This window comes from Agelaius phoeniceus, chromosome 1, assembly GCF_051311805.1.
Source record: "Agelaius phoeniceus isolate bAgePho1 chromosome 1, bAgePho1.hap1, whole genome shotgun sequence".
In the NCBI taxonomy this organism is placed as follows: Eukaryota; Metazoa; Chordata; class Aves; order Passeriformes; family Icteridae; genus Agelaius; species Agelaius phoeniceus.
The window spans coordinates 141,684,373-141,697,312 of NC_135265.1; the positions used below are offsets into that span (position 1 = coordinate 141,684,373).

Sequence of the window (12,940 nt, forward strand, 5' to 3'; positions counted from 1 at the left end):
ATTTGCACACAGCTCTGATCTGGTTATGGGTGTGGTGGCTTGGATCTGATTATCAAGGGCGTTGTACTGGGTATGGAGCTGGTTAGAGGTGCTAGAGCTGGGTCCCTGGGATCCCCTTTTGAAGAGCTAAACTTTGTATCTGAGCACTTTGAAATTGGGCTGAGGAATATCCTGGGATGGGCTGATGCAGAGGCACAGAGAAATAGAGGCTGGTCTCAGATGTCATGAGGTAGGGAAAGTATTGGGCTAAATCCATTCACACCTTATCCTAAGGCCAGTTGCTGAGTGTTGCCCTATGGTAAGAATGGTTGCTGGCTGTCTCAGCCTCTTTAAGGCTGTGAAGCCAGGCTCTGACAAAGCCTTTTCCCAGTCTCAGGTGTTCAGGGTGAAAGATGCACCTTTCACCATGAGCTCTGTGTAGAATTTAAGAGAGATTGAGGACTAGGAGGTCTAGCTGCAGCGGATGATGGTGGCTCCAGCTGCATCTCTCCTGTGTGGAAAAAATAACAAAAGTGGCAAGTTTGCAGCTTCTGGCTTGGGGATGTCTATCCATGGGATGACATCCAGAAATTCCCAGGTGAGAAATGCTGTGCTTGGTCAGCTGCTTAAAAAGTGTTGGAGAGTTATTTCCATCCTCTCAGCTAAAGTCACCATTCATTACTATGGCTCAACAGCATGAGACCTGTGTATGGCATAGGATGCTTGCCATTAGACTGACAGATTGGAAAAAAAATTAAAGCTTTGGTGTGTTTTTCTTCCAGAGGATAAGACTTTCTTAGTACATCTACCTGCCTTAGCAAAATGAGAGCAGTTTCCTTTGTATATGCCAGAGCTCGTCAAATAAAAGGTGTGATCCGTAGAAAATCAGTAATCAGATGACTTGGTACCTGAGAAACACTTGAGACCTACATGTGATTACTGGATTATTTTAAGGTTATTACAACTGCCTCACTATGCTTCTGTACCACATGAAACTCTCCATACGCGTGTAGATAAATATATAGATTTACCATTAGCCTGTACCTATATATATGTACATTTATGTTATCTGAGAAAACAAAACAGAAGCAGCAAGCAGTGTTTCTGCATGGTTTAAAGCATAAGAAATACCCAATTACACTGGTGTGTTCTTAATCACTGTGCTCCTGAAGGAGCCACGTGAGCAGCCTCATTCGTCTGTCGATGTCTGTGAGGAGCAAACAGGTTGTCACAACAAGTGTTCCTGTCTGAGACCTAAAATGGCTTCTGTGGTGTGAGGGTTTTGTGTCCAAATGTTTTTTTCTGCTCTTGTTGAAGTGCCAGTTCTGAAGAAATGGGGAGAATCTGGAGCAAATCCAGCTCTTGTCGCCAGGGATGTTTGAAAATCCATGCAACTTCTGAAATTCACCCAGAACAGACAAAGGAAGGATGCTTGTGATTCACTGTTATTTTGAAAACAATCTTTGAGTTATAATTTCCATGTTTTCACTCTTTCCTTTTCCTTTCCAGGCAGTGAAGCCGATTTTAGCTCTTCAAGCAGCACAGGCAGTATTTCAGCACCTGAAGTCCATATGTCGGCTGCTGGAAGCAAGAGATCTTCTTTTTCTCGCAAGTAAGCAAAGCAATTTTTCCTGAATATTGCTAGTGCAAAGATAGACTACTGTGTAAAGTCTTGCATTTTAAAACAGTTGGGTTAACACAAGGCTCTTGGGTAGCACACTGGTGAGAACTGCAATATAAGAAAGAAAAAAATGCTGTATTCAGTGCACAGAAGTTGTCAGTGTGCCAGATCAGCCAGCCGTTGGGGGTTTTTTTGTTTATTCATAGCAAGTGCAGGAAATAGAATCAGGTAAGGCAGAAAAGGCATTGTCTGAAGTGGAGAGAGAGCTGGGTGTGTTAGTTAACAGCAGTATTTCTAACCAGTTAACCTAAACCTTTTGGTCTTAACAATTTGTTTTATCTCTGTCATAAATTGTCAGCTGAGCTTACACCCTTCCAGATCATTATCTTATTTTTTGTTGTAAGAAGTAGACAGTATTGCCTTTGATGTTGGATTTTTTTTTCTGAAATACCCTTGCCCAGCTTAAAAAAAAAAAATTATATCATAGTTATCTGTCTAAGTGAACCTTTCATGAAAGATTTTTGTAAGATTTCTCCCTGTCATCTGTGAATTGCACATTCAGGCAGCTTGAGAACACAGGGGCATTGGGATGGAGTGTTCTGCCCACGCAATCCCTGCTGGTTACATTTTGTGGAGCAGGAGGAAGGAGTTCCCAGGGACAGGCCTGGTTTCCTGCCCGTGGTGGCAGAGCTGGCAGGCATGCTGGGATGGCAGCAGGGTACCCATGTGCCTGAGTCACACCGGGGTCCTGAAGGTCGCAGTGTGCCCCAGCGCACAGAGGCTGTCAGAATGAGGCTTTGAGAGCGCTTTCCTGTCTGTATCATGAGACTCTTGGAAAAATAAACACTACTTGAGTTCCCTCTAGATTGCATTCAACAAGTAAAGTTACTGGCTGTGGGAAAAAATGGTACTAAGTGTAATATGAAGCCCTAAAATCACCTTAATTTCAGTAAGATTCTGTGTCATTTCATATACTACTGGGCATTTTAATATAACTTTAAACTAGAGCATACTGACATCCTGTATTGGACAAAGTCCTCTGTAATGAGGCTCCTTCAGATGCCCTGCTATGTTAAGCACAGTCTCTGCGAGTTCTGCCACACACCAGAGTTGATGATACACTGTATGAAGTGGAAAGAGATATCTCCTTTGCAATATGTTCTTTTTTGACTGTTCTTGCTATGAAACACTTCAATGTTGTCACAAACCACAGTCCTGTACTTCATTGTAAAATAATTACAAAATCATCCAAACCACAGCAGTGTGATGAAGGTTTGCAGCAGCCACTCAACCATCTGTTCCTTATAAACTGTTCCATTTGCTGAGAAGGGAAAAAACCAAGTGAAACAATTTAAAGAAGAGATGTTGCTTCATAATTCTGTGGTATTTGATTTTTTATATTCATGCCTTCTCTGTTGCTGGCTGGGTTTGCCTTTTTCTGGTATTTTTTGTTTGGATTTTTTAAATTTTATTTTTCTTAAACTTGCCCTTTCATTACCATTTAGAAGAACAACTCCAATGGGAGAGTGAAGGTGGCAGTTTAGTAGTGTAGGATGACAAACCAAGTGAGCAGAAAAGGGAAACATCCCAAGAAGCTGGCCTCAGAGCACTCCAGCCCTTGGGCAGCTGTCAGGCAGGGAGGATACCAATTGCTTCAAGCACACACAGTTGACAGATTCTTTAATAAAGAATGGAAAAAGAAAGGTAAATATGTACGAGAAAAACTGGAAGAAAAAAAGAAAATACTGTGTTTTCCTTTGTCTCTTTCAATACTATTTCAGCCTGCTCTGCATGGGGCTAGAACTATATCGAGCTGACCATGACAGATGAAGCACCCAGTATGCCAAAGGCAGAAAAGAACAGTGGCCCAAACAAAATCTGTTTTCATTGCACACTGTGATCCCTCAGGCTGCTTGCCGAGGAGCATGAAAGCAGTCTTACAGCAACCCTCCATGCACAGGCACCACTCTGCAGGCCTGGCCAGGGAAAGCTGGAGTGTGGCTCTTTTGGCATTAGTCCAGACCACAGGCCTCTCCTTACTTAACAGAGTCAAAGATTCAGGAAACAGGGATGATCTGATGGAGTCACTGGGAACTGTGCTGTCCACAGAGAGATGTAAAATGGCTGAGATTTCCTTAGAACACGTAATTCAGACTGAGAGCCCCCTGCCAGTGAAAGAACATGCAGTTGCTGATCATGTCAGAATTTTATTTCTTTCCAGCCACTCACAGTTATCTCTCTGGTTTATTGTTTAGACAACTTTGTAATGGGTTGTGTCATGAGAATAATGCTTTCACCGTTTTGGTTCTTCTCCAGTCGTGGTTCTTATGGTCGGAATAATGGATCCTTATCCTACAAGTCTGGAGCCAGTCCACCTGCTTCACATGGAAAGGATGCTTCATCCACACTGTGCAAAAACCATCTGAGTCCTGCTAACATCCATCAGAGTTACAGGGCTTCTTCAGCCAGCAGCAGCAACTCAGGCTCATACAAAGGAAGTGACAGCAGTCCAGTGATGAGGCAAGTCTATGTTTCAGCCTCCTGGTATTGGGTACATTGACACTCTCTCTGCACTGTAGTGTGGGATCAGCTGTAGGAGTTGCCATGCAGGTCATCTTGCTCCTTACCATAGTTATGATGCCTTATATAGGTGACATAACAGTCAGCAAGGTTCTCCATACCATGGAAAAGCTTTATTGTTTCAGCACTGTAAAATTCAAGTTTACTTTAAGTCAAAGTCATTTGCAGTTGGTTTTCACTCCAAGGCAGGCTATTTCATGCCATCAGTTCTCATGAGGATTTACTGGTTTGTTTGTTGTAGGGTTCTTTTCACTTCAAAGAGAATTGGGTGGGGTAGTGTAGGAAACATGATACACTTGGGCGAAAATTCAACCCGCCAGGCCTTAGGCACCTCCCTAAGGAGTGCAGTTTCCTGTATAGGAAAGAATACAGATACCTGCCAGAGCATGTGACATGTGTTGCAGAGAAGAAGTGGCCACCATGCTGCTGCTGTTGCTCACGCTCCCAGACGACTGAGCAGCCAATATTCATGTGTATTGGCCGACTGAGCATGTAATATACACACCCAGAGCTAGACGGGATGAGTGTAGATTTCAGTGTGCTCAGCTCCTTGGGCTGCCTCACCTGGCTGTCTGTAGATGGCTGCCCTTGCCCTGCCTGTTCTTGGGCACACCACCCATTTGGGGTGAGGGGATGGCCAGGCATTGTAAAGTTAAAATAAAGTTTAAAGCCTTATTTGATGTAATGACACAGAAACAAAGTACAACAAATAGTAAATCTTGCACTGTAGCTACAAATCAGCTGTTTCCTCAAGTACTTTGATTTGCAAGGTGAAGTAACTTGTGTGGACACTGAGGAGCTTCAGATGAGTCAAGTTTTGCATTTATCAGTCAACGGGATGTCTTTCATTCTGCCAGGACTTAAGAACTGCAAGAGTGATGTTATGTATGTGATGGTTTGTTTTGGGTTTTTTCAGGCGATCAGGGAGATACAATTCTTGTGGTGACAATCACAGCATTAAGCCACAAAACCCAGAGCAGTATTTGACTCCTCTGCAGCAGAAAGAAGTGGCAGTACGACATTTGAAAACCAAGCTGAAGGAATCTGAAAGCAAACTCAAAGAAAGGTAAACCTCACTTCAGAAATCAGTCAGAAAGATTTATTTGGGAACATTTAGGGGTGGGAATCCTGAGTGGTTTTACTCATTTCTTGATCAATGAAGTTTCCATTCAGAAATTTGAAATACAATTAGTCTGGTTGGGTTGTTTTCAGTATTTCAGGTTTCAGAGTGTACTAAGGGGATGCAAAACAATGCATTTATTTATAAATCTTGCTCTTTTTCCTTCTTGGAACTTTCACAATAAAATACTTTTAAAGGACAACTTTTCACAAGTCTGATTTAGATTGAGACCTTTTATACATAGAACAGTTTCTACCTGCCAGCATGTGTTACCTTAGTGTCCTGTTCTACCTCTCTCAGTGAAGTAGAACTGCAAATGTCCTCCTTTTCCCCAGTGAAAGAATAGTTCATACCCAAACCACTGTGCCTATTTGTGTTTTTGTCACTTACATGCTGAATTTTTCACAATAGTCCTTTGTGTGGATGCTGAGCAAAGAAGTGACAACATGCATTACACAGCAGCAGATGTCTCTTGCTAAAACTGCACTCTGAGAGCTGGCTCTCCAGCACAGACAACCCAAGGGGTCACAAAGGGCTGTTTGAATGGAGCCCAAGATGTAGTTCCAGGGACCTTGTGCTCTTCTTCTGCATCAGCAAGGCCTGGAACTGACATAGGAGTCCCCTCTCTCCCACTTGCTCCCCATGTCCTTGCAGCAGTCTCTGGCTCCCTGGTGGGGAAAACCAGCCATGTGCCTGCAGACCTGAGCTCCGTGGCTGTCTGAGGCCAGCCTTGGCTCTGGCAGTATGTGACAAGCTGCTGGCAGCAGTAGAGATGCATCCAGGCAGCTGTTTCCCATTTGCTCCAGGGTGAGGGAGTAGGGGAGATTTTAAGCACTACAGTGGTTGGATGTAACCTAGAGGTCACCACTTGTGCCTCAAATTGTCCAGGATCATGGCACAGCCCACAAGGCTGCTGGTTTTGTGGGGAGGTCAGTGACTCCCATTAGCAATCCGCTGGCATATCTTGGCTCTCTCAGAGGTGGTCACAAATGGCACCTGGAGAAATTTGCTTCCTTCTTGGAGCATCTCAGCAGCAGAGCCATCACTGTGTGGTGGGGGCCTCATGTTGGCTTTAACTGAGCAGTCAGCAGAAGTGTTACATCATTTTTATTTTGCTACAGGGAAACAGAAATAGAAGAGCTTAAAGCTCAGCTGGGACGGATGAGGGAGGACTGGATTGAAGAAGAGTGCAATCGTGTGGAGGCAGAGCTAGCCTTAAAGGAAGCAAGAAGTGAAATTAAACAACTCAAGCAGGTTATTGAAAGCATGAAAAACAGCTTGGCTGAGAAAGACAAAAAAATTCAGAAATACTTCATGGACATAAACATTCAAAACAAGAAACTGGAATCTTTGCTGCAAAGCATGGAGATGGCTCAGAACCACTCTGTGAGGGATGAGCAGTGCCTGGAGTACACGAGCGACTCAGAGGGGAAGCTGTTATCATTGTGTGCCACCCTGCCAGACAGCCCCATCATGGAGGACCAAGGTCTGGAGGAGGTGGCAGACAGTGATCTGCTTCTTAGTGAGGACAGAGCTAACGGGACTGACTCATCTGGAGAGAGTTTGACCACCACAACCTCTGAGTTGAGTGATCCAGCTCCCTTCAGTGCTGCTGTAAATGAAGAGATGCTTGAAATCATTCTGGATGGAAAACTAACTTATTGCCAGGAAGAAGCAAAAAGCAATATGATGGTGGAACAGGCCATCCAGACTGACGTGGTGCCATATAGTTTGGATGTGGAGCAGCTCATTCAAAACATCTTCAGAGCTCAAGACACCTGTCCTCTAAGCCCACCTTCTTCACTGAAGGATCTGGGTGAATTTTCTCTTGGAAGCTTCAGTGATTCTGGTATCATAGTGGACTTAACCCCAAGTGATCCCAATTCTGCCATCCTTTTGTCTCCTATGGAGTCTCCATGCAGGAAGGTGGAGTACAGAGTTAATGAAAACCGTTTCATGAAAGAACTTGATTTTACAGAAACTCACGATGATGAAGCCTTTGAGTATGTTAATACAGGAATAAAGAGGAGATACTGGAGCAGCAGTCTCCTCGGGGATCTTCTGGCTGTAGCAGCCCCTGTTGTACCAACTATTTTGTGGGCTTTGAGTACTCAGAGAGGAGGAACAGATCCTATTTACAATATTGGAGCATTGCTTCGTGGTTGCTGCCTGGTGGCCCTGCACTCTTTACGCCGAACACCCTTCAATATCAAAACCTAAACTCTACTCTGGCACCAACTGGCTGAGGCAGAGAGAAAGAGGGATGAGATGGATTATAAAAGATTACTGTATATTCTGGCAGAGTCCATCCTTTGCTTTTGACTATTTAATTTGCACTATAAATCAGTTAAAAACATGTTCCTTGTCTCAAAATAAAAAAAATAAGCTGAACCTCTTACTTCCACAAGATGTTTTTAACATACTGCTGCTTACAGAAATAGTCCCCCTGCTCCCAGGCATCATGTCCCTCCCCTGTGCTGGTGACTTTCTGATGCCAGCACATCTGCACAGTGAACATAACCAGAGAAATAGGAATTCAAGCCTAGTGCTCTTTCATGTTCCACTGCTGAGCCAGGATTAAGCTCAGTCACTCTCCCTGGATGGTTCACTGAGCAAATGTACAAGCACTTTGCACTGGCTCAAGGGTAGTGCGAGATGCACAAGGAACAAGTGGCTGGAGAAAGGTGGGGTATTTCTCTAGACAGCACTAACCTTCTCCTAGGGTATCACACCTGTGCTCCAGAAAGCATGCTAGCGCTTTCCATTTGTTGTCCCAAGTGTCAATTCAATTTAGAGGTAAAACCCGTATTCCCCAGGCAGCTTCCAGCACATCGTTCGTGCCTGTCTCATGTAGTGCTCTTCTCAATTGTGCAATTGCTTGAGCATTTCACTGGTCTTGTGCGTATACAGGGACTGTAACCAAAAATGTACATCGTTGGGAGTCTTAACACTTGTTACAATGATAAGTATAGGCGTGGATACACTTTGGTTCTTAATGTTGTTTTAAAGTCTTTATGTATTGGAACCAGATAGTCTTTTGAGCCCTTTGAAATACTATGTATAAATGTATTGTGTTTTAACTTATTGTTTATTTAATTGCTTTATTGTAAATTACCTTTATAATCACAAGTTCAGTAAAGCATGATAGATATGTCAAACGTGTGAGTCTTTTATTGGAGAAAGGTATAAAAAAGTACCCCATTCTAGCTGAGCTGTCAGGTACAGGCTGAGCTAGAGGAGGTACTGTATCAGGTACTGTTCCAGGAGATCAGAATTGGACTGAGAAAACCTGAATACAGTTCCAAGTGTAAGCACTCACCAGGCTGATTAAAGGCTCCAGCTGGGCTGCAGTTGCACACACAGCCCACTCTGTTGCTTCACACTGGCTTCACAGATGCAAGTGACCTAATCTTTAACCCAGGGCAATCATCTGGAAACCTGTAACTCCTCAGCACTGCAATGCCAGAACAATACCAGTCTTTCTGGCATTTTACCCATCTGACAGTCATGTGGTCTCAGTGTGCATGCATCAAAACATTAATTCTCCATGTCCAAAACCCAATGCTACCCAACAAGCAAAACAGTGGGGTTTGTCTGGCTCTACCCAAGCTTTCAACCCCACCTCTGGCCATTTAAACCTCACTGGCCTCCTGTTGTCCTCTTCACCAAAACAAGTGTAGTATTTCCTTGTGTTCCCCAGAGAAGAAGGAATCCAGGGAAACCTGACAGTGCCATATTATTGCTCTGCAGTATTTGGGAAGGAAGTTATGAGTACTCCACAAAGGAGTATAATTGGCTGTGTGTGGGGAGCATTTGCAACACTCAACAGGGTGATACTGATATCTACAGAGGTGACTTGCACACCTTTCATGTCCCTGTGGTGCCTGAGTGGTGAATTATTTTGTGTTTGCAGTAGAGATTCTAGAGGCTTCATTAAGCATTACATTAAGGAAGGGAACTCTAACATATCATTTGAAGTAATATAATCCCCATCTAACAGAGATGGACATGAGAGCATCTTGCTTACATTGCCATAACTTTGTCTTCCATGCTCTCCCACCTTCTTGGGTGCCCGCAGCCATCTGGCTTGCCTTGTGACACTGCTGCACTGCATATTACTCAAACGTCACTTTCAAAAGCTTTTACATTATAGGGACACTAGGGCAAACATTACCAGTTGGAGATATTATCAATATAAATTTTACACAACCATGGAATAGGCAGATCTCATAACCAGAACAATGTCAAAGTTTCTTTCTGCCCTTAAGATTCTTCAGTCAGTTCAACTCTCCTACATTTAACTACTGCTCATCGAGAGGTGACAGCATTCCAATCACATTCCTGATAAAAGCCTTTGCTGTGATCTCTAGCTAAAATTCAGCTCACTTCTAAGCTTCCACCTTTCCTCCTCCACACTGCAAGGACATAGACAGCTCAAAGTACCTTTGTAAGGGTACTTTGTAAGACCACACCTGAATTACTATAATGCACCAGTCCCAGACTTTGGTCTTTGTTCCACAATTCGTAGAGGATATGCCAGTTGTTGCTCCAAACATACCAAGTTCACTTTTTTCCCTCTAGTATTACATGTAAGTCTTAGTCATGTCTCACCTGAATCTCACTGGTGATGTACACAACTAGGGGAGGATCACCAGCCTACAAACAGTTCAATAGAAACTCCCATCCTTTTTTTCTGAGTTTAGAAAATGCTCATACCCACACCCCTACCTCACTGGGAAGTCTTATCTCAAAATATGCAGGTGAGGAGGACATGCAGCTCATACACTATAGGTAAAAGAGTGAACACTTGAATTCGGGCTTAGGGCATAGGAACCAAATCAGCTTCTTCCTGGGCTGAGGGGATACATGTTCATAATCCCACTATACATTTTATTTCTAATCCAGGGACAAAAAAAGCCTTTCTTTCATATTCAGCTTAAGAAGTACCCAACATGCCCTGCTGTTGAAAATGTTGAGGTTCAGGCATTTGACTTCCTTCCCACTAGAGATTCATCTCTATCCTTCACAGAATCACAGAATGCATCAGGTTGAAAGGCACCACAATTGGTCATCTGGTCCAACCTCCCTTCTCAAGCAGGGAGCACATGGCACAGAATTGCATCCAGGCACTTCTTGAGTATCTTTAGGGGTGGGGAGACTACAACCTCTCTGGGCAATCTGTTCCAGTGCATACTCAAGTGAGGAAGTTCTTCCTCATGTCGAGGTGGAACTTGCTGTGCATCAATTTCTGCTTGTTGACTCTTTTCACCCTTCCTTATGTCCTTTTCACAAGGCTGTTCCCAACTTGTAATTACACATTTCTCCTGCCTTTCCCTGCAAATCAACTCTCTCTTAATCCCAAACTCCTGAAACTTATTTAGTAGTTTTACATATGCCCTATATAAGTAAATATTTCACTCCAAATCCCTTCAGACAAATGAGCACAGGACCTGGCAAGCACGAACAACTACAGCACAGTCAAGGAAAGGATTTTTCAGTCATCCTGGCAGGTCAATCCTCCACAGTCAAGAATATCAGTGAAAGCACTAAAGTCCAGCTTTCAGCCAAGAAAGAAAGAAAAAAAAAAAAAAAAAACACATGGCCAACAACTAAAATATGAATGAGAAAAGGAGGAGCATATGGCAGTAGAAGGGAAAGACAAGAAACGCATACAGGGGTGTACAGGATCTTCAAGAAACTCAAACCAATGGAAAAAAATAGTATCAGAGCAGCAGCCTCAGTAAGCTTAGCAAAAGTGTTTTCCTATTTATCAAGGATAAAAAAAATCAATATTTAGGAAGGAGGAAAGAAGAGAGACCACAGGAGAAAGACAAAACTGATACTAATGCATGGGCTATCACCATTCAAGAGACTTCCTCCAAGAGCAGAGTCCTCCCTACTGGCACCATGTCAACACAGGGCAGAGATGGAGGAATCTCCAGAGCAGCTGTGCTCAAATTTAGCAGGTAGATGTAAGAACAGCAAAGCAGTACACAGCAGGAGAGGAGGGAAAAGCAATGCAGGAGGAGTCCCAAGCAGAAGGTGGCAGAACTCAAGGGTTTTTAAAATGGCTGAAGGCTCAATGATCAAATGTGCTTTCATGATGTATTTAAGGGGCTTTATTTGCAACTTAGTAACTCACCCACCTGTTGTCATTTTTAATAAATAGTATTGATTTACATCTACTTTATATTGTCTCAAAAATAGCAACAGTAATCACTAATTTTCTAAAAGATGAGACATAGCTTCCAACAATTTCACATTAAACAGGCAGTAGATAGCCAGTTTCCTTGCCCTGTGTCAGCAATAGTTAAAGAATTGTGACTGGTACCTCCTTGCTTCTTGAGTGCTGTTAAAAGAACAAACACAGATTGTAATTAAACCTGATTCATAAACTTTCTCACCTCCCATCCCTTGTCAAATACTTTGGAGGTGTAGTAGGAGAAGATTTGCTTGCCATACTGCTGCAGTGAAGTCTGCACTTGAAATAATCTGTTCTACTCCAGCCAGAAGACTTGTGCAGAAATCATGCATGGCATTATTGGCTTCAAAATATATTTCAAAATTTAACATCTGAAAATTGCTGTCACATCAGTTGACCTGTGCAAGATTTGAATCTATGCGACAAGTATACTTAACATTTTTTAAAAACTTTTCTCTGGGAGTAAAGCCATTAATTCTTACTGTGTTGTTTTCTCAATTACTTATACTCTAAGCAAAATTTGTGCCAGAACTTACTAGAACTTAGTTACAAATTCTATTTTTGTAGGCAGGAAAGATCTAGTCACATGCCCCCTCCTCCCCTTCCCATTCTCTTACAACTGACACTTCCTGGGCTGTCCCTGGATGAACAGGAAACAAGTCTCCTGTGCAAAATGCGCCGATGTCACTCACCTGCCATAAGGTAAGAAATCCATACAACCCACAAATCAGGGATAATAGCACCCACACAACAGAACCTGGAAAAAGCATTCACTGAAGCATTGGGCTGGATGAAGCACCTAGACCCCAACCCCCTCCCATCTCTTTCCAGCAGACATTGAACTTTTTCATTAAAGCACTGTTGCCTTCTACTGCACATATACCCTTCATGCTTCACCAGGGGAATTACAGAGTAAACACACACAGAAAGTGTGCAAAAAATGGAGTTTGAAAATTGCTTGTAACTGAACTGAGAATTTTCACACTAGCTTTATTAGCAGAAGACACAATTTTTCTTCTCAATTACACTAACTATGCAATGACTATAAGATGTGAGGATCCCTATCTCTAGTAAGTATAAGAATTTCTACTAGAAATACAAATTTACCAATACAAGTAAATTACTAAAATGCTCCCTTACATTCGCATCAACCCTTTGTAGGCTGCACCACTCCTGTGTAGTGATGCCACTGCTGGCAGTCAATGCAGTGTCAAGTGTAAATGGGAGCATAGGAAGCTGCAAGTGACAAAGTGACAAGAAATCCACTTTCAGTGTTCAGCTGCATAACCCACCAGGAGCACATTTGGAGTTGCAGGTCATCAATAATAAGTTATTTTCTTCCACACAGTATGATCTCCCATGGAGAACTTTCAAGTGTTTACAAATACTTTCATAAAAGAGCAAAAGCAGACTTTTTCATCAGGCAGGAAACAAAAGG

The 12,940-nt window shown here is 42.9% G+C and overlaps 1 protein-coding gene across 1 annotated transcript in view; it reads left to right on the top strand.

Annotated features, from left to right (window-relative positions):
• SYBU (syntabulin) overlaps positions 1–8,458 on the top strand; it is a 39,841-nt gene extending 31,383 nt beyond the window's left edge. The window contains exons 4-7 of the mRNA XM_054631901.2: positions 1,489–1,591; positions 3,917–4,120; positions 5,097–5,246; positions 6,422–8,458. Coding sequence (XP_054487876.2) covers positions 1,489–1,591; positions 3,917–4,120; positions 5,097–5,246; positions 6,422–7,520 — 1,556 coding nt within the window. The 3' untranslated portion in view covers positions 7,521–8,458. The remainder of the gene's footprint in view (positions 1–1,488; positions 1,592–3,916; positions 4,121–5,096; positions 5,247–6,421) is intronic.
• The last annotated feature ends 4,482 nt before the right edge of the window (positions 8,459–12,940 follow it).